We start from the raw sequence: 27,600 nt of genomic DNA, 5'->3' as shown, positions 1-27,600 counted from the left end.
AACTGTTTCCTGCTAAGTTGTGCAGCTTATGGGAACCTGTATCCGTCTGTAACACATCGGTGTCAGCCTTTATCCATTAAGTTTGTTCTCTCTGAAACATTATCACACTCTCCAACATTTCTGTTGCATATGAAAATCCTTTTACATCTGTCACAAATCAGTCACACTCTGTTCCCATTAAAGGAAAAGACCTCTAAAAATCGAAGTAGGCATCACTAAATAGACCACATAAAACTATGCATGAATACAGGCTCATTTATTTTTTTAAATTTTTGTGAAAAGAGTTAAAGGCACGAACATTCGAATTCTGAGGTGGGTTTTATAGACCATACTATCAAAGGTTAGGAACTCTGACGTCACAGGAAGTTTATCCTACTCTAATTACGACACTGAATGTTGGAATAACTCTTTTTACCCATGAGTAAACGACTACTGATATAATGTTCCCAAAAGCTCCTTCCTTCTGGTGAACATCAGGAAAAAAGGTGATGTAACATCAGAGTTCCTAGATACCGTCAGTATCGCTCATAAAGCCTTCCATAGTGTTCAAATATTTGATACCTCTCAACACTCATAAAAAAATCTGAAAACAAAATGAAAGTATTTTTACGGATCATGTTCAGTTGTCTGTATGATGAATCTTACTTTATAGTTTAGTTTTCTTTTGCTCTAAGTTTGTCCTTTCATATCGCTGTACCCAAGTTTGTTCTCTCTATAACACATCACTCTATCCAGTATTTCTACAGCATCAAATCAAACTTTGTACATCCACTGAGTTTGTTCTGCCACATCGCACTTTCTAGTAACCGTGTACCTTATGGAAATGCCTGTGCATACATGTACATCTGTAATAAAAGCAAGACATACAGAGAACGCCCGTCTCACCTTTAACTGACAAAGTGGTGTAAAGCTACACACTCTTTCATTTTTACCTGTAGTCTATCACACTTTTCCGCGTTGGCCTATGTTTGCTTAAGCAGTACACAATCACTGCTGTGTTACAGCAGAAAATGTCTCCTGACAAGAACCTGTATTTCACGGATTACTTGTGACCATTTGTCAGTTAACACATGCACTGTCACTGCTCTGGCCTCACTCACTGTGCTCATTATATTTTTCACCGGTTTAAGCTTCTCTTATGTCCAGCCAATCAATCCCCGTTGATGAACTAATTACTTTATTTCTTTATACTATACCATCCTATTCAGTATTTCGGCAGCCTATCGGAATCTGTCCATCTGTAATAAAACGTGTCTCTGTACTCACTGGATTTGTTCTCTTTATAACATATCACACTATCAGGTTTCAGCTTATGTGAATCTCCGTCCACCATTAACACAACTGTGCCAAACTCTGTACTATCTGAGTTTGTTCTCTCTATAACGCATTGCACTACCCAGTGTCCGTGTAGCTTCTGTCCATCTGTAACACAGCTCTGCCAAACTATGTATAAACTGATTTTGTTCTCTTTACAGCATATCACACTACCCAGTATCTGTGTAGGCCTACATGTAGATTATGTGAATTTCTGTCCATCTGTAACACAGCTCTGCCAAACTGTGTGCTCATTGAGTTTGTTCTCTCTATAATATATAACACGATCCAGTAAACGTGCCCCCTCCCCTCCCCTTAAATAAAGGTAACAACTCAGGGTCAGACTGTTATTGACTGAGTTTGTTATCTGTGTGATGTATTATACAACCCGGTATTTGTATGTACCTTTTTTCATCTCTATCCATTTGTAACAAAGTCGTATTAATTTGACTACCCACTGGCTTTATCCTCTCTCTAACATATCATTCTATGTCAGTGCAGTATTTGTGTAACTCCTTGGAATCTACCATACCTATACCATATACGCTGTCCCGTCTTACTGCCATGTTCTCGGCATGTCCCATCCCAGGACACCCGATTCCTCCCAAGAGAGACCAGTCTTAATTTATTGGCATGTTTACTTTTTTGCATGTGGTTATTAAAGCGATTTGCCCATATATGCACACGCTTATCACGTGTGGGACACATCAGAGTCTATATTGTACCAAAAGACATCGTAAGCATAAAAACGTTATTTTATTTTAGTTTCAAAACAACATATTTTCAGGAAGTAAGCATAATTGACGTGTTAATTTATTTATTTGCCCCCTGGTACGAGGAAATACCCAATTCTAGCCATCATACGCTTACGCAGACCATCTACCTTTCATAACGGTAAATGCTATAACCAATATGCCGGTGTCAGCTGTGGGTTGATATGTTTTGTGTAAATGTTTTTTGTTTTTAACGTTTTGAATTTTTGCTATACACTGAAAAAGTACCCTTAAGCCCTCGAAGATTCGTGAAAATGTATTTTTTGCGGAAAAAGAAAGGTATTGTGATATACTTCCTGGTATTTAACAGAGATATACGTCCACTTAAGCAGATGCGATGCAATTGAGGACCTTTTGACATATTCGAAAAATGTCTATTCACTTTTTAAACAAACTGTAAAGCGGATATAACTATAGATCATTAATCACTTCATCTCCGTGTTGTCACTGTGTAAAACGCTCTGACAAAACTCTTTAAGCAATTTGAATCAGGATGTTTAAAGTCGATTTGTGAACATGAATGAATTGAATGAAGTTTATGGCTTATATTTACGGATTTCATCCCTGTACACGGCATTCCCAGTAAACACTCTATAGCTTTATATATGTATAGAAATGATTACTGTACAATTGTACAGGCATATCCATCCATACACAACGTGGGTGTCTGTTGTGGAGGCGTCTTAAGTGAAAACATTCACGTCACATCTTCCTATCACCCCGTTCTTTTTTTATTTCAAATATATCGTGAAGTTTGTCACAAAAACCAATGCGGCTGTAAGTAAAGTGTGTAAGTAATGCAGTGTGAGCTATAGCTGAGACATTACCTGTAAGATACTCCAATGTAAATGTAGTAGGACTCATCTTAGTCACATTTGGTGGCCATCGTTGTTACAGTTAGTCATCTATGTTTCTTGACACGTCCTGATCACATTAAGTAAAAATTCTTGGTACAGGTAGCCATCTACATGTCTTGACACATCCTGATCACATTTGGTAACGATACTTGGTACAGGTACTCATCTATGTTTCTTAACACGTCGTGATCACACTGAGTAACGATTCTTGGTACAGGTACTCATCAACGTTTCTTGACACATCCTGATCACATTAAGTAATAAGTCTTGGTACAGGTAGCCATCTACATGTCTTGACACATCCTGATCACATTTGGTAACGATACTTGGTACAGGTACTCATCTATGTTTCTTGACACGTCCTGATAACACTGAGTAACGATTCATGGCACAGGTACTCATTTACGTTTCTTTACACGTCCTGATCACATTAAGTAATAATTCTTGCTACAGGTAGCCATCTACATGTCTTGACACATCCTGATCACATTTGGTAACGATACTTGGTACAGGTACTCATCTACGTTTCTTGACACATCCTGATCACACTGAGTAACGATTCTTGGTACAGGTAGTCATCTATGTTTCTTAACACGTCCTGATCACATTTGTTAACGATTCTTGGTACAGGTACTCATCTATGTTTCTTAACACGTCCTGATCACACTGTGTAACGATTCTTGGTACAGGTAGTCATGTACGTTTCTTGACACATCCTGTTCACATTAGGTAACGATTCTTGGTACAGGTACTCATCTATGTTTCTTAACACGTCCTGATCACACTGTGTAACGATTCTTGGTACAGGTAGTCATGTACGTTTCTTGACACATCCTGATCACACTGAGTAACGATTCTTGGTACAGGTTCTCATCTACGTTTCTTGACACATCCTGGTCACACTGTGTAACGATTCTTGCTACAGGTAGTCATCTACGTTTCTTAACACGTCTTGATCACACTGAGTAACGATTCTTGGTACAGGTACTCATCTACGTTTCTTGACACATCCTGATCACACTGTATAACGATTCTTGGTACAGGTAGTCATCTATGTTTCTCAACACGTCTTGATCACACTGAGTAACGATTCTTGGTACAGGTAGTCATCTATGTTTCTTAACACGTCTTGATCACACTGAGTAACGATTCTTGGTACAGGTAGTCATCTAAGTTTCTTAACACGTCCTGATCACATTTGGTAACGATTCTTGGTACAGGTACTCATCTATGTTTCTTAACACGTCCTGATCACACTGAGTAACGATTCTTGGTACAGGTAGTCATCTATGTTTCTTGACACGTCCTGATCACACTGAGTAACGATTCTTGGTACAGGTAGTCATCTATGTTTCTTAACACGTCCTGATCACATTGGGTAACGATACTTGGTACAGGTAGTCATCTATGTTTCTTAACACGTCTTGATCACACTGAGTAACGCTTCTTGGTACAGGTAGTCATCTAAGTTTCTTAACACGTCCTGATCACATTTGGTAACGATACTTGGTACAGGTAGTCATCTATGTTTCTTAACACGTCTTGATCACACTGAGTAACGATTCTTGGTACAGGTACTCATCTATGTTTCTTAACACGTCCTGATCACACTGTGTAACGATCCTTGGCACAGGTACTCATTTACGTTTCTTTACACGTCCTGATCACACTGAGTAACGATTCTTGGTACAGGTAGTCATCTATGTTTCTTAACACGTCCTAATCACACTGTGTAACGATTCTTGGTACAGGTAGTCATGTACGTTTCTTAACACGTCCTGATCACACTGAGTAACGATTTTTGGCACAGGTACTCATCTATGTTTCTTGACACGTCCTGATCACACTGAGTAACGATTCTTGGTACAGGTACTCATCTACGTTTCTTAACACGCCCTGATCACACTGACTAACGATCCTTGGTACAGGTAGTCATCTACGTTTCTTGACACATCCTGTTCCCATTAGGTAACGATTCTTGGTACAGGTACTCATCTATGTTTCTTAACACGTCCTGATCACACTGAGTAACGATTCTTGGTACAGGTACTCACCTACGTTTCTTGACACATCCTGATCAGATTTGGTAACGATACTTGGTACAGGTACTCATTTACGTTTCTTGACACGTCCTGGTCACACTGAGTAACGATTCTTGGTACAGGTACTCATCTACGTTTCTTGACACGTCCTGATCACATTGGGTAACGATTCTTCGTCATCTACGACTCACCCTGGCCACGTAGGGTGGATATCTTTGGTACATTTACTCAGTGACGTATCTACGACTCATTCCGATCACTATTAGTTCCCATCTTTGATACGTGTGTGCCCATCGTCAGTGACGTTTCTATGACTGTTGTTGGCCAAACTGACTCGTTTTATTTTGGTACAAGTTCTCGGTGGCCCAACCTATCCGCTTAGGATGCTTTCGTCAGCATCTTTTGTATATAACCTGGTCATTGTATTTTAGACAACGACTAATACCGATTAAAACCCGTGTCCTACATAATCATGATATGACCATTCAAAGAAGAATACATGGTGTTAAATGAAGCATGAAGCCTGTACAACGTAAAACATAACTACATGTATATAACCAGACTGACGGAGATATTTACGAGAGCTTAATTGATCATTGTTAAATTATTACCGGGAGAGAAATAAAAGTACAGAATAACAAGGTCATTTCATTCTTTGAAGTAGATTCTAGTCTGTTTGAGAGCAAAACATACAAGACTATCCAGAATAGACAATATACAAGAGATTGTTTTAGGCGAATTTCTCCACACCGTATGCCGATAACAAACTGAAAGAAAATCGCGCTTATTTACTCCAAATATATGTGTATTTTGAACTTTGTTTTCATCTCCATCATCTCAGTCGTTGTAGTCTACATCATTTTGAGTTGCACTTATACCCCGTTCACACGGCCAAAATCTAAACCGGATCAAATCTGAGCTGGTTTAAATCTAAGCCAGTTGTAAAAATGCAGGCGTTCATATGACCATGTGGGCAAGTCGGTTTAAAGGCAGTTCAGGGATTTGCCCGTTCACACGGTAACACGTACCCGGGCATTTAATTCAATCATCGTTCACACAACACAGATAAACCAGCTCAAGTCCGGAAAATGACCTAAAGCCACGTCGCTAGTTGGGGCAAATAAACCGGATTAAATGTCCCCACTTTCCGTTCACACCTGCACACGGGCGACGTCAAACTGACTCAAAGCCACTTTCACAAGTTAAACCAGCTTAACTTGGCCCGCCTGAACGGGGTATTAGAAAACATCATTGATTGGTAAGGTATGGACAGTTTTTTATGATGTAAACAACTAACCTGTTATCTACCTAATTTGCCTAGAAAAACCGGTTCAAGGGCTGAATAAATCAACTCCTGTCAAAATCTCATCAGCCTGTCTAAACCTCATCAGCCTGTCTAAACCTTCGAACTGTATTTATGAAATTATTAGGCCTTTTTATTTTATAATCAGATAATGCATATCTGTGCTGTATGTCTTCCACGTTAAACCCTGAAAACTCATCTTCCTCTTTATTTACATCTATAACATCTCTTCCTCGATAAGGGATCTACATTGTGCGTATGTATGCTTGGGGTTTAACGTCCTGTTTTGTATGTATGTAGACAGACAACAAGCAGTACTGTGTTAAGTTAATTTCTCTATTAACTTTCGCTAGATCAGCAACAATATCGTACATATATATGGTATCACACGATGAAAGTTTAATCAGTTTCCGAATTCATTAATTAAGTCCGATTTATGTTTTCGTGAGAAATGGGTTCCAGTAGGGGCCTACTTCAAATACAAGCCTATGTAGGCCTATTCTAGTTTGAAGACTGACATTGTTTGCTTTGGTTGTTCATATTTGTAAATATCCGCTTTTTTTGCAAATATGCCGTTATGCCAGTCTAAATTTTGTTGTGTGTTCCTCAGAATTAAACCATAAAATTTGCCAGTTAGCCGGGAAAGGGCAGTGTTTTCATACGAACAGTCTGATCTCCACGTCACAGCGCGGTTATGTATATTAAAATACAATGTTCACACCATTCAGTTCAACTAAATATATGGTATATATTTTCCTCTTTAAATTTTCATTTCACAGCCGGTTTGGAAGGTAAAACTTGACGAGAGCACTGAAGTGAAAACAGACAACAGTCAAAATAGCTACCAGTTCTATCTGAAGTCAAAGAAGAAACGATTTAGGGTAAGTTACCAGCAAGGCTTATGGGTTATGGATGCCAGGATGTTGGGCGTATAATCAGTGGCAATGGGCTATTATCTGTGGCTTTCTTTTTTGTTGCTTTACACATTTATAGTATTACATAAAATTGCATTCATGATTTCATTAATCCTAAGGCAAACATTTCCGTTGTCCGTAAAGAAATGTAAATCTATAACTCCTGTTGAACCTGCTGTTCGAGAGAGGAAATGTTCTATGATTACAGTTAACGTCCTCTTGCAGTTCGTGTGTCGTTAGTCATGCGTTGAAGAAATACTAGTATAATTTTCACAATTCTTATTTAATTTTAAAATATTTCAAATAATTTGAAGACCACTAAGAAATACATTGGAAAACAACTTGTTAATTACTATACTAAGGACACAGATCTGTTTTACACACACTATTGTGACAATACCGCCAAGATATGGGACACATTATATATTACTCAAACCATAAAGCAATTATATGTAATTAAAAAACTCTAAATACAAGAACACCAGAGAATATATCGAAACTAAGAACACGTGATACAGTTCGCCGGCACAGAGATCATTCTTCTGTCATTGTTAATTCTTCCTCCTGTTTTCCTATCATAAAAAAGCTTATTATGACCTCATATTATCAGTATATAACTTTAAAAGTGATAAAAATGATAAATGAAGCATTATCGAGATGCGGAGTTATGTATAAAGTGTTTGTCACGAGTTAATAAGGTGCTCGTTTCTCAGGCTGAAGTACTGTTGACATGGGAATGATCCGTTCTCAATAGGCCCATAGGGGATCATTACATTAACGGGAAACTCATTGCACAGGACATTTTTTTTCCTAATCCAAGTTAGAGAGGTGTGCAGAAATGTGTCCCTTGAGAAATTCCTCGTGCAAAACAGCATCAGCTATACATGAATACATCAACTATACATGAATACATACTCCGGACAAAATTTTACAATACTTTTTTTTTGATTATTTTTTTATTACTTAACTGGATGTGGATGCAGAGAAGATGGCTCATTTCCTACAGCAATAGAACCTTGTTAGTCGGAAAACTGGAAAGAAATTAATTATAGTTTTTCGCTTGAAGTACTTTATGTTTCTGTAATTAATGACTTGGTTACTTACATATATACTTCCTTATATTTTAATTATCTCCTGTATTAAGCCATCTAAATAAATTTATTAAAGCACCGTGCTGAACTCTTGTTTTTATGATCATAAATGGATGGTATATGTCCACAACATTTGGTGGTATGAAAAATATGAGATATTTCTAAACTAATGGAAATATTTATAAAGTGAAAAATAATGCAAGATCTGTTAAGCATGGAATTCTAAAAGATCACAGTCATCAAAAGAAAAGGCACTGCGCAAATCTCCAGTATATCCTTCGAAAAATGTCTAACAGATATTCGTGAAAATATATTATTTAACTTTGAACTGCGAAACACCCATAACCATAGTTAGTAGAAATAAATGGCTGCTTGGAAAATTTGTGCAATTTGTATAGTCAAATCGTATTGGAGAGGAATTTTTGTTATCTTTTTGTGTGTCCTTATTTAGTAATAAACCCTATAAAGAACTTAAGTATAATTTTAAATAACCGAACTGCATGTGTACAAATTTGGAGCTGTCTTAAACACAACAAAATTGCGGAAGAAGGGAGATTGCATATGAGAAATTATTCAAATATTGGTCACCTACTTTAGTCATCTCATGCAGGTATGAGCCCGTGTGTCTGTTTACCAAAATTGATTATCACCTTTACGTTATAGAGTCATACTCCAAATAAGGTCTCTCATCCGCAATGTTACATTTTGCTCTGGGCCCCACTTACCCGAATCGGGGCCTGGATGTGTTAACGAAATCTGCATCTCAACGACTCTTCTCAGTAACACAAGTGGGAAGATGGAAATAATCGCCCTCAACGCCAGTAATACAGCTTTAGGTCAAAAGGTCACTGGAATTTCAATGTGTTTTGCAGTGCCAAGGTGAGAATGACAGAGACCTCTGGGTTGCCTACATTAATGGGTTAGCACACGTAAGTATACCTGTATACGTTTCAAGTCAGCTTACAGGATATGGATATAAAATGACATGTTGTTGACCTGAATGATAGGAACACTACACAGTGTCACAGTGAGCACTGTATTCTGCTGGACCAGGTTGAGGGGTCAGCCGTACATTGTTGACCCTCGTCACCCTTGGACCGGCCCCTTGATATCCTGTAATAGACAAACCCATCATACTTCCGTTCTCTTCTTTAATTTATTTCTTTAAATTGTGTATTTCACCATCTCTTCATTTATGAACACCACAGCCTGCTACAAAAGTTTACATTTACCAGTTGATTTACTGTACCAGAGTTACGGTACATATATTATGGGTAAAAAAAACAAACCATAAATCGGTTTGCATACATAAACTGACGTTAAAACTAGACGTTAAACTTTGTTCCATACGCATGCTGGTTTGTTTACCAGTTTACATGCCCTAAAACAACTGCACTATTACTCTTTCACGTTCCTATAACCCCTTCACACTCCTATAACCCCTTCACACTCCTATTACTTCTACACTCCTCTATAACTCTACACACTTCTATAACTCCTTCACAGTCTTATAACTCCTACACACTCCTCTATAACTCTTTTACACTCCTATAGCTCCTTCACACTCCTCTATAACTCCTTCACACTCCTATAACTCCTTCACACTCCACTATAACTCCTTCACACTCTTATAACTCCTTCACACTCCTATTACTCCTTTACGCTCTTCTACAACTCTTTCACACTCCTATAACTCCTTTACACTCCTCTATTACTCCTTTACACTACTATAACTCCTTCACACCCCTATAACTCCTGCACACTTCTCTATAACTCCTTTACTCTCCTTTATAACTCCTTCACGCTACTGTAACTCCTTCACACGCCTATTACTCCTTTACACTCTTCTATATCTCCTTTACATTTCTCTATAACTCATTCACACTCCTATAACTCCTTCACACTCCTATTACTCCTACACTCCTCTATAACTCCTTCAGACTTTTATAACTCCTTCACACTCCTATAACTCTTTCACACTCCTATTACTCCTTCACACTTCTATAACTCCTTCACACTCTTATAACTCCTACACACTCCTCTATAACTCTTTTAAACTCCTATAACTCCTTCACACTCCTCTATAGGTCCTTCACACTACTATAACTCCTTCACACTCCTCTAACTGCTTCACACTCCTCTCTGATACCTTCACACTCCTATAACTCCTTGACATTCCTGTAACTCCTTTACACATTTACATGTGTACAACAGAATGGCTCAAAGCCCTGTGAAATTTGTTACTTCAAATACTACGTCAAAATTTCGCTATATGTGTGCTTATGAAACACTCAGAAATGACACTAGAGCCCGGCTGTTGGAAAGTTTGCATACATACTGGTATTAAGTCACATTTTATATTTATAATTTTACCCAAACTCAGCATCGAATGTAGTTCTCCACAGTCAAAGTACAGCAGCAGCAGTTTTAGTATATATGTAATGTAGTTCTCCACAGTCAGAGTACAGCAGCAGCAGTTTTAGTATATATGTAATGTAGTTCTCCACAGTCAGAGTACAGCAGCAGCAGTTTTAGTATATATGTAATGTACAGCTACATAATTGTTTTAGTGTAAGTGCAAAATTGAAGTCTTGGTATAAAGCTAAATCTGGAAATAAGTCTTAAACCAGTTTTGAACATCAGAGCGATGTGGTTTTACCGCAGCTTGTGAAGCTTTCGCCTCCAGAATTTCCGTTTGTGACATAAACAATGAATTGTGCATTAGTTGTAAATAGCATGCATGTACCTCACTTTGAAATTGTCATCAAAACAAATTTGCGGTATAGAGGCACACACGATTTCCTGCAAGGACAATTATGATGGAAAAGCCTTTTTTTGCCACACCCTGCATTTGTATATTTGTTCAAACTTTATTCTTCAGATTTTCAGTAACAATGGGAAAACAGTTACATCAACTTTTATACAGGGAACAGAATTAAGTAAATGCTACAATAAATATTTTCGTCAGGGTGTAACGTCTTTTTGTTAAATGAATTTTGTATTAACTGTGTAGGCAAAACCGCTAGACAATTGTTTCTTTTGACATAGATAAATAATAGACTTGTTTATTGTTATGCATTTCTGTCACACTACTTGTCGTGCAAAAACATTAATTACCTGCTATTAAGTTTTGTAAAAACGTTTAATTTTTTTAATAATACCCGTTAATTATTATTTGTGGTCTAAATGCCTACTATTGTTATCAGTTACACAAACTAACCTGTGTGATTATGGAGAAAGAATAATGTGTCTATGTTATGTTCGTAATTGTTTTAATTACAACGATATATAGGTCATCATACATTGCAGGGGAAGAACGTACTATATTCAATCGGCAGTGAAGTTGTCTATGGACAGTTTATGCTTGAGCCCAGACGTATAAACTACTGACTGTTAGATCGAAGTTCTAATAAAACACATGTTACCAGCCAAGCCAATAAAAGATTTACACAACAGCCGTTACGCATAGACCTATTCCTGGTGTAGTGCGAGGCATGTACGCCTGCAACTGCTTTTTGACAAGTATTTTCTCAGTGAGAGATTGACTGAATTCATTTCACACAGTAACATTAGGGTATTGTTAACAAGGCTGCAAATGTCTAAACGATCGGACACAAATTATGCGAGTATTATCATATTCAAAAGAGCATTGTCAAAAAATTAAATATAAAAGGACCTCCTTCTTCCTGCACGAAAAAACAAAGCCGTTTCTTCCAAGCAGAAATGCCTTGGCGTGTGTTTTTTTTTTTTTTTCTTCTTTTTTTTGTTCCAGCGATATCTTCTCCCTTGGCATGATTATCCTGCCTTTAACGCCTGCTCTGTCAGTTTTTCTCTCACTCCTCGGTAAACTTTCTCCAGAGTCCCATATGGTATAGTCCATTACAGTCAGGACTTTGTGGAGGCCGTTCATCCTTCTTGATGAATTCTAGTGTAGCCTCCTGCAGATGGGCCTGTGTTACCTTACTTGTGTGTGAAGGAGCCCCAACTTGTTGAAACATGTAATTGTTTCTGGAATAAAGACGCCTATAATCCAGGAGAAGATTGTCATCCAATAAGTGAAAGTAGCTTTCATTATTAACCTTGCTCTATCTGTGTCGATAAAATCAGTGTTTGTTTTTCCTTTCCAGATTACTCCAGCTGAAACCATTATCTGCTTTGAAAATCTAGAAGTCTCATGATAGAGGCGAGATGGCTGAATTTCTCGTTTCCGTTTGCCATAAACGCGATTTTTAGCTATTTCTAACGTAAAGTCTTTCTCGTCTGTGAAAATGATCCTTTTCACATCAGTGGCCGAGTAGCCGTCATTCAAGTTACGGCTGCGAGTTTTTCTTTCCCTTCTGACATTTTGGTCCCTCTTTGAAGCCCGCATCCTCTTGAAAGGCTTCAGCTCCAGTTGTTTCGCCATTCTTTACACAGAAGACTTGCTCACTTGTAACTCACTTGCAACTTCTCTTTTATTTGTGGGTCCCTGGGTTCTTCTCTGACTCCATCGCTTGCCAGGAAATTCCTTTACACTCCTTCTTCCACCACAGCCTTTCTCCTTGAAATAGTTTTCTACAGTAACTTTATCACTTTCACTCAAAGGCATTGTTGATCCCTCCAAACTGAAATTTTGGACAGAATTGATTTTGGATACAGACTACAATAAAAAAAAAGTCAATAGACTTGACAGGCAGACATGCTAATTTTAGACTGACAATGAGTGACAGATGCCTTGGCCCAGCAGCTGGCATGAACATGATGAAGGTCACATGCACAGCTCTGATACTGGATTTTTGACATACTGTTTTGAATATATGTAGCCATTAATATTTGAAAGGTAAATTAACATGATGATATTGCATTTCTTTGTGCCTTTAGCATTACAACAACTATGTGTGGTGTCAATTGGTAGAACTAATATGGAGAAAATCAAAGGATAGACAAACGTAGTGACAAAGATTCGTTTCTTTATAGTGTGATGTAAATGTAGTACGCACTCTGGACGGGATGTAAATGTGCGTGATCAAGTTACCAATGACCCGTCTATAGGCGTGCATTTATCAAATCGACGTGCTCCTATCACATGCATAGATGTCTGTATATAGCCTGCGCATTGGTGTTCGACGCCGTTATCTGCTTGCTGCATGTCTGGTCGACCTTATGCTTATCAGCTGTATAACTATTACACAACTAATTTTTATAATTATAGCTTGATATACCTGATCACATATGATTCATGACCAGTCTAGGTATGGTTTATGCACGGTCAGGTGATGATTAGGCTGCAGGTAACAGATGCCCCTTGTATCTGTTTCATGATTCGCTCTACTCCAACAGGACGCGCATATTTGATGCATTCTCTTTTGGCGATACAATCTGGATGCAAAAAGTAAACGTTCCAAAAAGTATCACTTTTTGATCTCTTAAATTAAGCATTACGACATCCTTAACAGAGAAAGATCCAGACATCCGAAGCCTGTCCTCCATGGCATTTCCTTTCAGTGAAATAGGGGAGATAATCGTATTAGATGATGAGTTCCAGATTTTTTTCAGATTTTCTAATACAATTGTGTTTATAGTGTAACGCCACTATTTAGCCAAACCCACAAAGTCAGCACAAGTCTTATCATTATAATGAGAATGTGTAGATATCATTGTACTGTCTCATGTTTGGTCATGTGAAATCGTCAACATCTCTGTCACTGAAATTTAAAACAAATGTATAATCTGCCGACTGTTGCTATTGAATGTGATAAAAACCGACGACGAGTCTAGTTAACATTTATGCTCGTACATTTTCTTATCTCATGTATAAGATTACGTTTGCTGAGATTTAGTTAACAAAAGTCTGTATTTTATGTTGTAAATACTAACGCTGATTAATTCTAACTTTTTTTTACCTCAGTTTCAGTGTATTTAGCGGTATTCTCTAACTTTACTTTTCATTTAATTTCAACATTTTAGGGGGATTTCGAAAGGTCTAACAAACTGCTACCAGGCCAGAAGACATCTGTGGACGCAGCAATAGAAAACTGGAGAATGCTACAAACCTCCAAATCTCGGAACCCTTCCCAAATCGACGATGGGATTGGTTCGGAGTTAAGTGAGGATGCATCAGGAGACTCGCTCAACTACGGGGGACCCATCAAGGTAAAGACTCGTACTCTATTTTTTTTTTCTTTTCTTTTAGAAGGGGATGTTATCCGGTGCAGGCCTAATTGTTTGTCATACTTCTAACACTGCAGGTTCTTATGTCCATACTCCTCATAGTGCAGACCTGAACAATTGCCATTTTGGGTTCTCCTCACAGTGTAATTTTCAACAAATGCTATTTTCGTTTGTATTTTCATGCTCCTCACAGTACAGGTCTCAACAACTACAATTTTCGACCACACTTGGATTGCCATCTGCAAAATGTGACTTGGGGATAACCATAAATATCTTATAAGCCTACTTTATATCTAAAGGTACTTCTCTTTCTTTGGGTCCCCGCCATTGCTTCATAAAGGGTGAGCTTCAATGGTCGACAGTTTTGAAACCTGTAGGTTTAGGCTGGACATGTGCTGTATTCCTATGTTATTTCTTTTGGCTGAATGCAAATTTTTAGGATGTAACTCCGCTAGTTTATTGAGATGAGATTTTACAAGTCATATGACTGGGTTGTGTGGATGTGGCATACTGAGATTTGCGTTTCTGTACAACAAGACCCTACATTTACTTCGGTTCAGGGCCGAAAATTTAAACTGCCTCGGTATTTGTAATAGAGGTTGAAATCATAAACTATTAAAGAGATACAAAATCGAAGTTGATTGGCTGACATTGAAGATAAGATTATCTAGGTTAAGTCCAGCAGTCTCTTGAGCTGGTCACATTTAAATTAAGTACACCATACCTAAAATTCAGCTTAGTCTTGATACAGTCTAGACTTGCCTGCTTTTCACGCGAGCCAATCAGCGACGATTATGTATACCTTTTGAACACGGGTCACATTTCTTTTGTTGTGAAATACTTGTTAAGATGTGTCATCACAAGCATGCCAAAATAAACTTGCCAAAATGAACAAATATACACCAATGGGCTCCCGATCTCCAACAATTCTCCAATTGTCAAAATATCGGTATATCAATTTTCTAATTTTAGAACCACAAATTTTATAATGATTCTCCGGGTCAACCCAGACAGCAAACTGTACCAAGGTAAGTTCATGTGAAGTTTGATATTTTGTGAAATTCTGCGGTGGTTGTGCGGTGCGGACATTTTTACAATTGTCTGGTAGTACATCAGGTTCTTCTCCAAACACCTTTGTGTTTTTGTATTTTTGTTTTCAAAATTCGGTGTTACAGTGCAGGATTGGATTATATCATGTGTTTTAGCACAACAGGTAGTTCCTGTCTGACGGTAAAAAGATGATTCACTGACACCGAAAGCCCCTCGACCAGTAAAGTTGTATGTTCGAATGCACTTCTCGCTGGTTCGAATATGGCTTTAAGTCCGGAGGCTGGTCAGAAAGCTGACGAAGGGCGGTGTTTTACTTCGGTTGAGAAATCCTTTGCAAATCAGATAAATATAGGTAGTTGCCAATTGTTTAGACAACAGTATACATGTATTTTATAAACTTGACCTCCCACCCTCCCTGTGTTACACCCTCCGTATACAAAATATTTGTTTCGCCTTTTCCCCCCACAGTTGGTTCTTTGAGAACTGTTCTAGGCAGTTATCCGAGATGATACTGGAGAAGGGCAAGGACTACGGAAATGTACTGATGAGGGAAAGTGTCACGTTTAAAGATAATGGCAGCTATGTTATAAGTCTGAGACGAGATTCTCCAAGGTAAGCCTGATTATATCTCTGAGAGTTTTAAACATCGATCCATTATTAGCTTAGCCCGTGTATTACAATGGTGAAGGGCCATGCTATTACAACATCGTTTCCCCGTTTGGAATACACCCAAGGCTGGCTGCACCTATTCTCGAAGTAAATGTCTGGTTCAGAATTACATTTTCAGTCAGGAGAGAATAAATGCTATGTAGATTATAGATCTACTTTGCAATAATATAGGTTATCTACACTCGAGGTCATATATATATGCATTTCTTGCCCTTCGAATGCACATTTTTGAAGTGCATTCAAACACTCGGATATACATGTTTAGCTTTGATATGTAATACATTTTCATCCAAGATTCTTAAGAGAAATATTCGTGATTTCTTATAACATGATTTCAACACCAAGGTTTGCTGCTATTATTAAGCGTCAGATAATTATGCAAAATTACTTAGGTTAATTCATTATTCAATGAATTCAACATTGTCTAAAAAACTTTCCATGACGTTTGTCTAATTCAGGGGTTCCGAATGCGAGCACTTCGAAGTAATCCAAACTGCAGCAGGCTATCAGATAAATGTGGAAAACATTGTAAGTATATGTGATTTATGTTTTACCTATGTTAACGCGTTTCAGAATGCCCTGTTTCTTCCCGGGGATTGGGTGGAGGTGGTAGTCTATTTCCCAAAGAGACACCTGTACGCGGACAACAAGGTCGTTCATAGAATAATAACTTGTCCGCTGTATTTATCAGTTGATTGGTCGTAATTCAGTCTTTAGTACCGAATTTGTGTTAATAACCTAGCTATACATGTACATCTATGAAAATTTCCAACATGTCAGATAAAAGCATAAGTGTGTGAAGTAACCTGTTGTTTGTAGCTTTATGTGAGTGTTGTTCATCCATGTCGATGTTATAGCTCGTGTTCTTGATCGTGGATTGAGTGCATTTAGAATGCACGTGTCGCAACTTGTTACGACACATGCATCAGTTATTTACCAAGTTATTTATTCATTTTGGCAAACAGCATCAACCCTGTAGATGTCTTCAAGACGTGATGAACTATTTTCTCCAAGCAGCAGGATCCAGTTACACATACCCATTCGTCACAAATGATTTGGCAGCTCTCGGTATTCATCGACCGCATTATCAGTCTATCATACAGTCCGTCGGTAAGTTGTGATAATATTCCGTTTATGACAATCATTATTTTTCTTTGTACGACATGAGTAATTGACCCTATCATTAGCACATCATTCATAGAGTTTGATTTTCAGTATGATAACTAAGTTTATACGACAAATCACCCCACCCACCCCCCACCCCCGACGAAATGGGGGTGCCTTTAATCTTTATTCTTAGAATACTTGATAATTCCCCTATTATATCGCATTTTTTCGTAATGAGTAAAACAAATTAATTAAAAACTTTCATGTCATTTGTGGACACGCGGGTCCAAGCCTGGTTGGCCACATTTCAGTACAGATCGTACATGGTCCTGCTGGAAAGAGACATTTGTGTACCAGCCGTCAGTCAACAATGATCAGTTTGGTCACTAATCGCAAGACACGTTTCCAGAACAGCGTTCGACACAAACCATCAAAGAACTAAGACAGTATATAAAGTGCTGCGTTAATTGATTGCCTTCATATCGTCATGGCGAAGACAGGAGTTGACAATGAACTACTGAATCTTGGGACAAATTACTTTGGACAGAAAATGTTCTCATTTATACACCATCATATATGCAATAGGTACTCCGCTTTTACCTAATGGGACCACTCATCAAACAAACGCTCAATCACATTACTACTATCATCAATCGTTCGATGTTTTGAAAATGAAATGTCCACTTTTTACAAATTTGCAGGATTAAAACATATCATCTCTGTTAAAGGAGCGTGTTTATTCATGTTAGCTTTTGTGTTTGTGTTTCTTAAAGCACCAGTTGGCCAGACCACACAATCTAAACGACCAGGTAATTATCGCCATTCTTCCCGTGCTTAATAGTCACGATATAGCTTAAGTACTGCCGAGGTGAGGTACTCCTATAATTATTCACTCATCACTATGCAACAATATTTCATCCATAAAGTATGTACTTTTCGCCATATTGTAGTTTGCTGTAATGTTTTAGTGTTTGCATAGGCTAGGATCAAACTAGCTGTTACGACATTATTTGAATAAAGAGCTTTAAAACCGTGAAACATTTGAAACGTTTCACCTTTCATTAATTTATTAACATTTTATTTAAATGACTGTTTTGAATTGTTACACTATGGTATTCTTAAGTCGTGAACGATGATCAATAATTTTAATTCAGGTACCAGCCAAACTTTGTCAGCCAAGCGACAGAATTATCACCGAAGTAGCAGTAAGTTCATGTTTATTTACTTTTGAATATATTTATTTATTTGATTGATGTTTTACGCCACACTAAAAAATATTACTTCTGGATGTAAAACGAATATTGTATATGCTATGAGCATATGGGCGCGTGAGCCTGTATGTAGGTTTCCGTTAATGTGTAACATCATTGGTGCATGCTTGATTGCGTATGTGAAGCATGACCAAGCATACAATTGCTTTTATGTGTGAACAATTATGGGCTATGGTATCCGCAAAGAAGTATCGTGCTGGCTTGTATATACGAAACACCTCTAGGCTTAGTATTGGTTGGGCATGTACGTGTAGCTATGCGAGTATGAACATGTGATATTAACATGAACAGTGATATCAAAGCTCTCATACTGAGAAAGCGGCCAGCGGAGCGATATGACCCAGGAGCCTCTCACCAATGCGGTCGGTGTGAGTTCAAGTCCAGCTCATGCTACTTTCTCTCCCACCGTACATTGGAAGGCCTGGTCGTAACGAATGGTCGTGGGTTTCTCCCGGGCTCTGCCCGGTTTCCTCCCACTATAATGCTCGCCACCGTCGTGTAAGTGAAAATATTCTTGAATACGGCGTAAAACACCAATGAAATAAATAAATAAATAAATAAATAGACGAGAAGAAAAGGAGACTAGAATATGGGAGTAACACAAGTACCAGCTACTCTCTCGATTCTGTTTTAATTTTAAAATTTCTTTAACATGCCACGGTAATATGTTGTACGTTTTGTGGCATTTTGATATATTCCAAATTTAACATTGGTTTCCACCTTGCTTTATACATGCTGTAGTTTTATAATATTTCACCATAAAGTTTTGTTCTTTATTATAACTTGAAATCAATCAAGCATTGCATGAAAGATCAGCAGTTATTAAGTATCGGCGTAGATGGCAGCGCAGGATATGTCCAAATAATCCAGTAGTATACCAACAAATTTTCAGGTGACGCCATTGGTTTGTTTTCAGCTGTGCCTAGCCAAACTATGTTCGGGAGAAGTTCAGAAAATCCACTCAGCACGGGTAAGTGAGTTAATTCTCTGTCATCGTACTTGACACGAGGGAAATTTTGAATGATGTGAGGTGCGGTTGGACACGGCGTCTATGTAGGTGACATCTGACACTCAGTTATCTCTTGGGCTATTGGCGTAAACAGTTATCTTTTAATTGGTTGACGAATGAAGCACATAATTCTGAGTAAACTGGATCTGTCGTGGGAAAATGCTGAATAATTAAATATTAAAAGTTTTATCCTTGACCACGTGTGACCTGAGGTCAAAGCAAAAAACTCTCTGTCCGCTGACATCTCGTTTCCTATTCAATAATCTGTAAATGTGATATTGGCACAATATCGAAGTTTTCAAAGATTGTTGTGGATTTTTGCCAGCATGCCGTGACTAATTGCCGATGAGGTTAAGTAACAGATAGTCACGTGGTTTCACTCTTCGTCCATGACCAAGAACGCATTTTGATATTTTGGACTTTTTCATTTTCATTTAAAAAGCATATCCGGTAGCATTTAACTTTAAGTGGCCATTCTCTGCGTCATATGATTTGAAGGAGAAATCTCTTGTTTTCAAGTCCAGAAGTCAGAGATGTCAAGGTAATGTCTGTTTCGGTAGCTGGTATTCATTCTCTTTAGTCGTAAAGTAGCGAAGAGAGCTCGATTACAACAAACCATTACATACTTTTCTGAGTAGAATTGCTATTACGACATCCTTAAAGTATTGCATAGAAGTATTCATACTTCATAGCTGTTATGAATCGGTCATCGCCTCACTCTTTTGTCACATGACTAAAGTGCCAGAGGCGAAAACAAAGTTAATTTAACCCATTTAAGATAGGCCTGGAATAAGGTTCCAGATGTTGCTGTTTCAGCCACCCCGTCAGTACCTCCTTCGTCGTTGAGAGATGTGATGAGACGAGGATGGTCCACAGAAGAAAAAACTCCCATTCCGTATGTTTCGTCTCGTCCACCTGCTCCATTACCATGTCAAGCGACTACGCTGTCAGTTCCTCCACAAACCATTCCCACATCTCCACCACCTGTTCCGATGTCCCCACAACCAGTTCCGGTGTCTCCACTGCCCGTTCCGATGTCTACACAACCCGTTCCAATGGCTCCACCACCAATGCCGGCTCCAAACTCACTGGAGGCACAGATAGCGGCTAAAGCCAAGCTGATGAGCCAAAACAGGCGTCCCAGCCAACCAGCTTCGCCACCGCCTCCGCCTGTTCCACACAACGTTTCTTTCGCTCCACCCCCAGCACCTGCAGCACCTGCAGCACCTACAGCACCTGCAGCACCCCCACCACCTCCAATACCTGCAGCACCGGCGCCACCTTCAGTTCCCACAGCACCTCCAGCACCACCAGCGCCAATGGCGTCTCATCAGTTCAGTACTGCAGGGTCCACTCCACCTATGGTGCCGCCTACTAAGCCAGCTCTGACACAACCACAGATCGCATCACCTCCTCAGCCTCTTCAAATCGGAGGCCAACCGGTGGTCTTTCCTAAGTTAAAGCCCATAAAGTCTCTGCCGCCGCCAACGAAACCAAAGGGACGGCGCGGTAGTGAGAGCGATGTTCAAATACGTAAGTCTCTTAACCTCGAGCAAACCAGTTCTGAGAGTGGAATCTTCGAGGAAGACCATCCCTCAGTAAGAGATGTCCGGGCCATGTTTGACTCTGGACTTTCTCTCAAGACCACACAACCTACTCCAGCACCCTCTAGTGCGGCGGCTCCAGCAGTTCCTCGGCCCACAGAAACAACAACACGCAATGTACAAGGTAAGGTATTACAGTTAGTCGGTGTTCATTATCTAAATACTTTAATGACATTTAATCACAACGTTTGCACACTTTGAGTAATATACAATGGTGTAATAAGAATACAGTGAATTCCAATTGTTCAAACCGAGACAGATGTATTTATAATCGGCTCTAAAGGCTATCAGGATCCTAGACAGATGCAGTTGTGGAAAAGGCATCAATTAGCGTTCATTATTAATGCGTCGACAGACATGGACGTATCAGCACAACTCTACTGAAAAGGTCTGTTGGCCTAGTTGTAAACAGTGCGATAGATAAGCTCATCTACAAGGAATCTCCTCTCTTCTTGATTTAAGAGTACTTCAAGTGAAATTCTTAACCAAAAACTGCTTACCTCACCGATTGAGGCCTCGAGTGTATAACTAGAAGTTTCCAAAAAGAAATAAGGTACCCCTCCAACCACCACCTCTTTCCAGTACTTGTTTACTTTCATAAAGGGTTCGTCGCTACTCCAGTGCTATTTGAATTACTGGTATTTGAATGCAGTGCCTCCTGCCAAGCTGGAGCTTTACGTCAGTAGGTTTGTCAGGTTTCCAGCAAGGTGTGTCTGTTTTCTCATCATTAACAGCGGCTGACTTTTCTTCACTGGTTTGGCAGATGTATTAATTTCAAAGTATGAATTGCAGAAATGTTTTATAATAGTAAATCAATATGGGAAATCGGGTCTGTAGTCTGTATGCATGACTGTGAAATATCTACTAAAAGGGGAAGACATTCTGACAAAGTGGACTTTGAGAAAGTTAAAATGAGCAATTTTGATATGGCTTTTTTTTTTAGTATACGCTGTAACAAATGGTGACAGATGTTAGTGAATACTGATTAACGTAGTTCGCATGAATGTAGCTTGGGCCGACGATGATGCCTGTATACTAACCCAGTAGCGCATGGTTGTTAAAGGCTTGTTTTTCTATCCTTTGCTTCCTTAATCAGGTGCAAATAGGTTTAGACACGCTGGTAACAACTTTTACGCAAATTTTAGCAAAGATGCCTCCACCAGCCTTCATCATGCAAAGACAACCAGATTAGCCATGGCTTCAGATTATCAGAGCTTCGCACGTTCTACTCGGCCGTTACCTTCATTAACATCAGATTACATTACCCCTATAAGGACGGGGAAGGCAGCTGACAGACAGGCGACAAGCCACGCCCATCACCCTACACACCCAACTCGCCCGTATTCAACTAGCTCTGCAACATTGCAAAGTGGTAGTAGGGGATCAACCCAAGCCAACCGCCCAGACCGACCAAATCGGAAAACATTTACTAACCAAGTTGCTACAAACGCTGCATGGGTGAAGGAGCCAGTTGACAGACAGACAGCGATACAAGGCTACTCACCAGTCGGCTTAGATCGACCGCTTTCTACTTACGAAGCACACGTAAACACTTCTGCGGTGGAGGAAGAGTCGATATACGAGGATTTGGGTCAGTACGAAAACCTTAGAGATGACTCCCAACAGTACATAAATGCCGTGTCTGCAGTTTCAGTGTTATCCCCACCTCTTGTGGCGAATCCTCAAACCTTTCCACCGCCACCACCGCCTGCTCCACCTTCAGTGCCAGCATCTCCGATCGTTCCGCCCCCACCTCCGCCACCTGGCCAGGGGAGACCACTCGCTCCGGTACCGCAACCGCCCCAAGTAAATATACCACAACCACTACCCACGGCAGTGGCGCAACAGGATGTCTCAGAAGAAACCGAAAACAGTGAGTCTGGATGAATCAGTAGGGGAAAACAGACATTCTGATTAGCTTTCCACTTTATTATTATGTAGTAATGACAAGCACGTGCACATGTTGTTTGTCCTGTGCAATTCATTAATTGTTTGCGTTACGAAAGTAGAAGAACTTCCTTAAACATATCGGACGTTAGGCACCATTTCACTGTTATAACTCTCTTAAACCTTTTAACACTTCACAGCACTTATCTGGTGAAGTAGATGCATTGCGTCATAGTGAGTTGACTGCTTTTTGCTTCGTATCCAGGACATTATTTGACAGGGCATCGTTGTCAGCTGACTCACTGACTCATTGATCAGAAATGGTGAACCTTTCCTTCCAAAAGTAATCTGGTATTAGGCTTTGTAGTCTATTCTTCATTGTATTGGACATCTCTGCATCGTCAACCAACGTTCCAGACCCATTATCATACAAGCCATTCATACAAGTTTCTGCTTCACAAAAACATCATTTCTGACCGATTATTATTACATACTTTTCAGGAGAGGAGTTTAAGCGACGCCTGGAAGGTTTATTCGGTGGGGTCGCCAGTGTGCCTTTGAAGTCCCCGACAGTAACGCCGACTAGCGGCCGTCTTACCACCCCTTTGCCGCCCATTCCGTCAGCTGCCCTTCAGCATAACCATGAGAACATTTACAGCGAACCGGGCATGTAAAAAGGGGAGCATAAATTCACGGATTGACTGAGGTACAGTTCATGTATACAAAATCTTGCTTGTCAACGTGAAGCTCCTTGAAAACTATACGACTGACACGTGAACAAGACATGCAAATCTCGTTCTACAGCGGGATTTCATCTTACATAAATTTCCCGCCATCTTAATGTTGTAACAAGTAAAGCGAGTTCGAATGTAATACAACGAAAATGTTATTGGAGTCTTTTATATCTGTAGTTTTCTCGCAGTTTTAGCTAAAAGCGCCGAACACTTAGTACATTAAACACCAGTCGTCTTGTCACTGAATATCGTGTGTGCACGTTCATATAGCTTGTAATAGACACATTTGCCCCAGTGAAAAAAACGAAACATATTTCTCTTTGTATTCGGCCTGTCAATGTGTATTCACATACATGAATCCCACCCACATGTTGTGTATATTCACATATGATAGGTATTCATAAATGCTGTGTATTTATGTATGCTGAGTACGCAGATATGGTATGTACTCAAATCTCCGCTGTATTCAAATATGATGTGTTAACAAAAGGACCACTTATGCAGTGAAGCTATTTACATTATGCTAAGACTGGGAATTGAACAGGATGATATATTTTTGTGTTTATAAAGTCAACATGGTCAACAGAAAATGTGTAGAAATTAGAAGAAGTTGTGCACAAATGGTTGTCGGTATGATGGTTACATATTTTTGTTGCCACATTATGATAGAAGGCTTGAATTTTACAACATACACTTCTCCATGACAATATGTGAAAAAACCATGTTAATAATGTATGTGCCACACTTTGATGCTATTCCTTATACGTCGTCGATATTATAATCGTTAGTCACGCTATTTGAATATAACCCCACAACGGTTTGTGAATATGCATATTTTTATATTTGTTGTAGGGTTCAACAGAGTATATGGCATAACATTTATATACATGTAGGTTCAGTTTTAAATGTTTTAAAACTTAAATATAGTCATGTAGTTGGATGCTTTTGAAATTTTACATCTGTTACTAATTATCTGGTTCTCCGTACAAAATAATCGTGTGAAAGTATTTTTATTCCAGTCATCTATAGCAATGTCTACCGAAAATGTAACTGTACTGAAATCCACCGTTAAAATTCTCACAACATAAACTTTTTTCAAAACGAAAAAATAACCTCGATTTATTTTAAGTCATCCTTTCAAAACAAAGATGTAGCTTCGATTTATATGACGTCATCCTTTCAAAACGAAAATATGGCCTCGGTTTACTTAAGGTCATTCTTAAAACAAAATAAAAACCTCGGTTCCAATGAAAATATCCTTCCCAAACGGCTATCAGAAGTTGTCTATTGCAATCAAGCCGTTAGAATTCGCCTTTGAAACTTTTACGCCAATCCCTGGAATCACTGCAGGGTTTAAGGAGGTACTAAAGATTTTACTTTAGTTTGTAATATGCTCTTTGACTTTCTTGACCTTTGTTTTGCGTTTATGCTGTATTTGTAAAGTTTTTTCACAAAACAGTGGCAAACACATGTAAATGGCCAGTCAGAAGGACAGCATTGTGATGAAGAAGTCGTGTTGCTCTATGACAAACGTATGATCTGTAATTGTCAACCTCAAGATATTTACTTTTATACATGTACTCTGCTGTTAATATGTTTACCTTAAATCCATATGACTCTTTTCTCGCCTTTTCCAGTCTTACCTGTCAGCTCTTATCGTGAATCGTAGTGAAATCATTCTATGCAATGATCAGTTGTCAGAAAATAATGATGCATATACAGGAAATGGGTTAACGTCACTATAGTACCAGGTCTTGGCCGAATTTCTTCACATATGTTGATTCTCTTCCATGCTTATTCGCAACGATACACCGTTCAAGATCTATGCATTGAAACAGACTATGGCACACCAGCCGTCAACCTTTATGGACGTTCCAGGTCAGTAATCGCCAAGAAAAAGAGCTCGTTTTACTAACCTGTCTTAACGCTATGCCAAACACATTTACCATGGTGACGTTTCTCTTCACTACATGTTGTCATGGTAGTTACAACAGGCGCAGCTTCCGACTTTTTTGTAAAAGGAAACGGAATGACATTTTAAACCCTCCGTGAGTTGTGGGTATCTGCTATGTAGAGTAGAGGAGGCCTTTAGTCCGTGAAGTGTTTACCTAACTTTTGACTTATGACCTGAACGGTGGATAAACTTTAACATGAATTTAGTGCCAAATTTAAAAACCATATATTTACTCTTTTAATTCAAATGGGAAAACATGTTCGTCTACCTTTGATGTAAAAACCCCAACTTTAATCATTGTAAGTTGTTTCTAAATTTCCAACCAATAAAGTGCTAAAGGAAATGTTGTTCGGTGATTAAGGGATTTCTACCGGGAGCAAAATGTCCATAACCCTGCACTGTGGACTACTGCTCTCATTCACTTTCATAAAAGACAACTTGTCGTCCTTAAATCCACGAGACTCGACTTTTATATGCTCCCTTCACGTGTCATGGTATATATTTGTTTGTTAAATCACTGTGTTTCCATGAAAAGTTGTACAATGCTACGTGTTGAATGACGCGACAGTAAGTCTCAGCAGAAAGGCATTATATTTACTGACTGTGGACTGATTTATATAGCCCATGATCACTTATTGTACAGGAAGTATATGAAATTATATGTTTATTTTCAATACTTTGCAAATATTTTGTTCACAATAATATACCTGGATAATTGTTATCATGTCGATATCTTTCATCTTTTTTTACAATAAATTATGTTTTCTCAATTTGTTTTTTGTTTTCTTCTGTTTTGCCTTTTGATGTATAGGGGTAGGCCTAATGATATTTTTGGTTTTAACTGAGACGTTTCGAACTGCTAATCAAGAATGCGCATTTGAATAATCAAGTGATCATGTTACACATTGGTTACAAATGCTCAATGTTTCCGTGACGTCAAGGTAATGGAGTGAAAAGTAACCTTGTCACGAAAACACGCCATAGCACATCGGTCTGGTGGAAACCTTGTCATGCGTGCTGGAAACTTATTGGACTTGTTTCTTTGTTTTATATCAAAACATGTCATAGTATTACTCCCCTCGAACATCGTGTAGACTATACAGTAAACGTTTCTGTGCAAACAAACGTTGTTGTAACAGGATGTCGATGTGGTCAGAAAGATATTTTCAAACACAGATAACAAATTGTCGGTAAGGTGATATGGTACATATATTCATGCTTCAAAACAAATCTACAGACAAAATAGATATACGAATGGTTCATCGTTCGTGGCATAAAATTTGATGGTCAAACTTTCTCGATTATGATAGTGTTGATTACGAGTTTGCAGGATTGAAAATGAACACATTACGTACATTAATCTACAATTTCAACAAAATGAAAAAATACAGAAGACCATAAAAAGCTGTTACGGTCTGCCACAACTTTATGTATTTTTTCCGCCATCAAAGGTTTCATTCGATTACAAAGAACCAAAACGATCACATGTCATCGAATATTTCAATCTTACAGACAACATTTAATTACGATTTGTTTTGTTGTTGTTGTTGCCTCTGAGACTTTCTGCAATCTCGTCTCTGTTTACCCATGGGAAGATTCGGACGTCACAGAAAGGTTAAGATCACTCCCCGGTCTCGATACTGGGGAGGTTCGAATCGTAAGGAACTTGTACCTTTCCAGAGATAGCAACCTCGTTTTCTGGTAGAATAAACAAAAAAGGAGTGGTCAGACTTCAGTCAAGTACATGTACACCAATGCAATGTTTAAACGTGGAAACATTCACCAACAGCTCCAAATTTATCGAAGTGTCTTCATCTTGCGCTGGGTTCACAAATAACCTACCTATTTTCTTTATGAAATCCTTCATCCTA

The 27,600-nt window shown here is 38.8% G+C and overlaps 1 protein-coding gene across 1 annotated transcript in view; it reads left to right on the top strand.

The window, feature by feature from the left end:
- LOC135473620 (calphotin-like) overlaps positions 1 to 26,499 on the top strand; it is a 28,550-nt gene extending 2,051 nt beyond the window's left edge. The window contains exons 2-14 of the mRNA XM_064753481.1: positions 7,069 to 7,170; positions 9,167 to 9,223; positions 14,241 to 14,426; positions 15,417 to 15,472; positions 15,963 to 16,106; positions 16,622 to 16,691; positions 17,129 to 17,273; positions 18,044 to 18,079; positions 18,425 to 18,475; positions 19,458 to 19,511; positions 20,367 to 21,278; positions 22,251 to 23,027; positions 23,543 to 26,499. Coding sequence (XP_064609551.1) covers positions 14,316 to 14,426; positions 15,417 to 15,472; positions 15,963 to 16,106; positions 16,622 to 16,691; positions 17,129 to 17,273; positions 18,044 to 18,079; positions 18,425 to 18,475; positions 19,458 to 19,511; positions 20,367 to 21,278; positions 22,251 to 23,027; positions 23,543 to 23,715 — 2,529 coding nt within the window. The 5' untranslated portion in view covers positions 7,069 to 7,170; positions 9,167 to 9,223; positions 14,241 to 14,315 and the 3' untranslated portion in view covers positions 23,716 to 26,499. The remainder of the gene's footprint in view (positions 1 to 7,068; positions 7,171 to 9,166; positions 9,224 to 14,240; positions 14,427 to 15,416; positions 15,473 to 15,962; positions 16,107 to 16,621; positions 16,692 to 17,128; positions 17,274 to 18,043; positions 18,080 to 18,424; positions 18,476 to 19,457; positions 19,512 to 20,366; positions 21,279 to 22,250; positions 23,028 to 23,542) is intronic.
- Positions 26,500 to 27,600: the final 1,101 nt, after the last annotated feature.

The sequence above is a fragment of the Liolophura sinensis genome, chromosome 8, assembly GCF_032854445.1.
Source record: "Liolophura sinensis isolate JHLJ2023 chromosome 8, CUHK_Ljap_v2, whole genome shotgun sequence".
NCBI lineage: Eukaryota > Metazoa > Mollusca > Polyplacophora > Chitonida > Chitonidae > Liolophura > Liolophura sinensis.
Note: the sequence above shows the minus strand (reverse complement) of the source record. Positions and strands in the feature narration are given on the sequence as shown.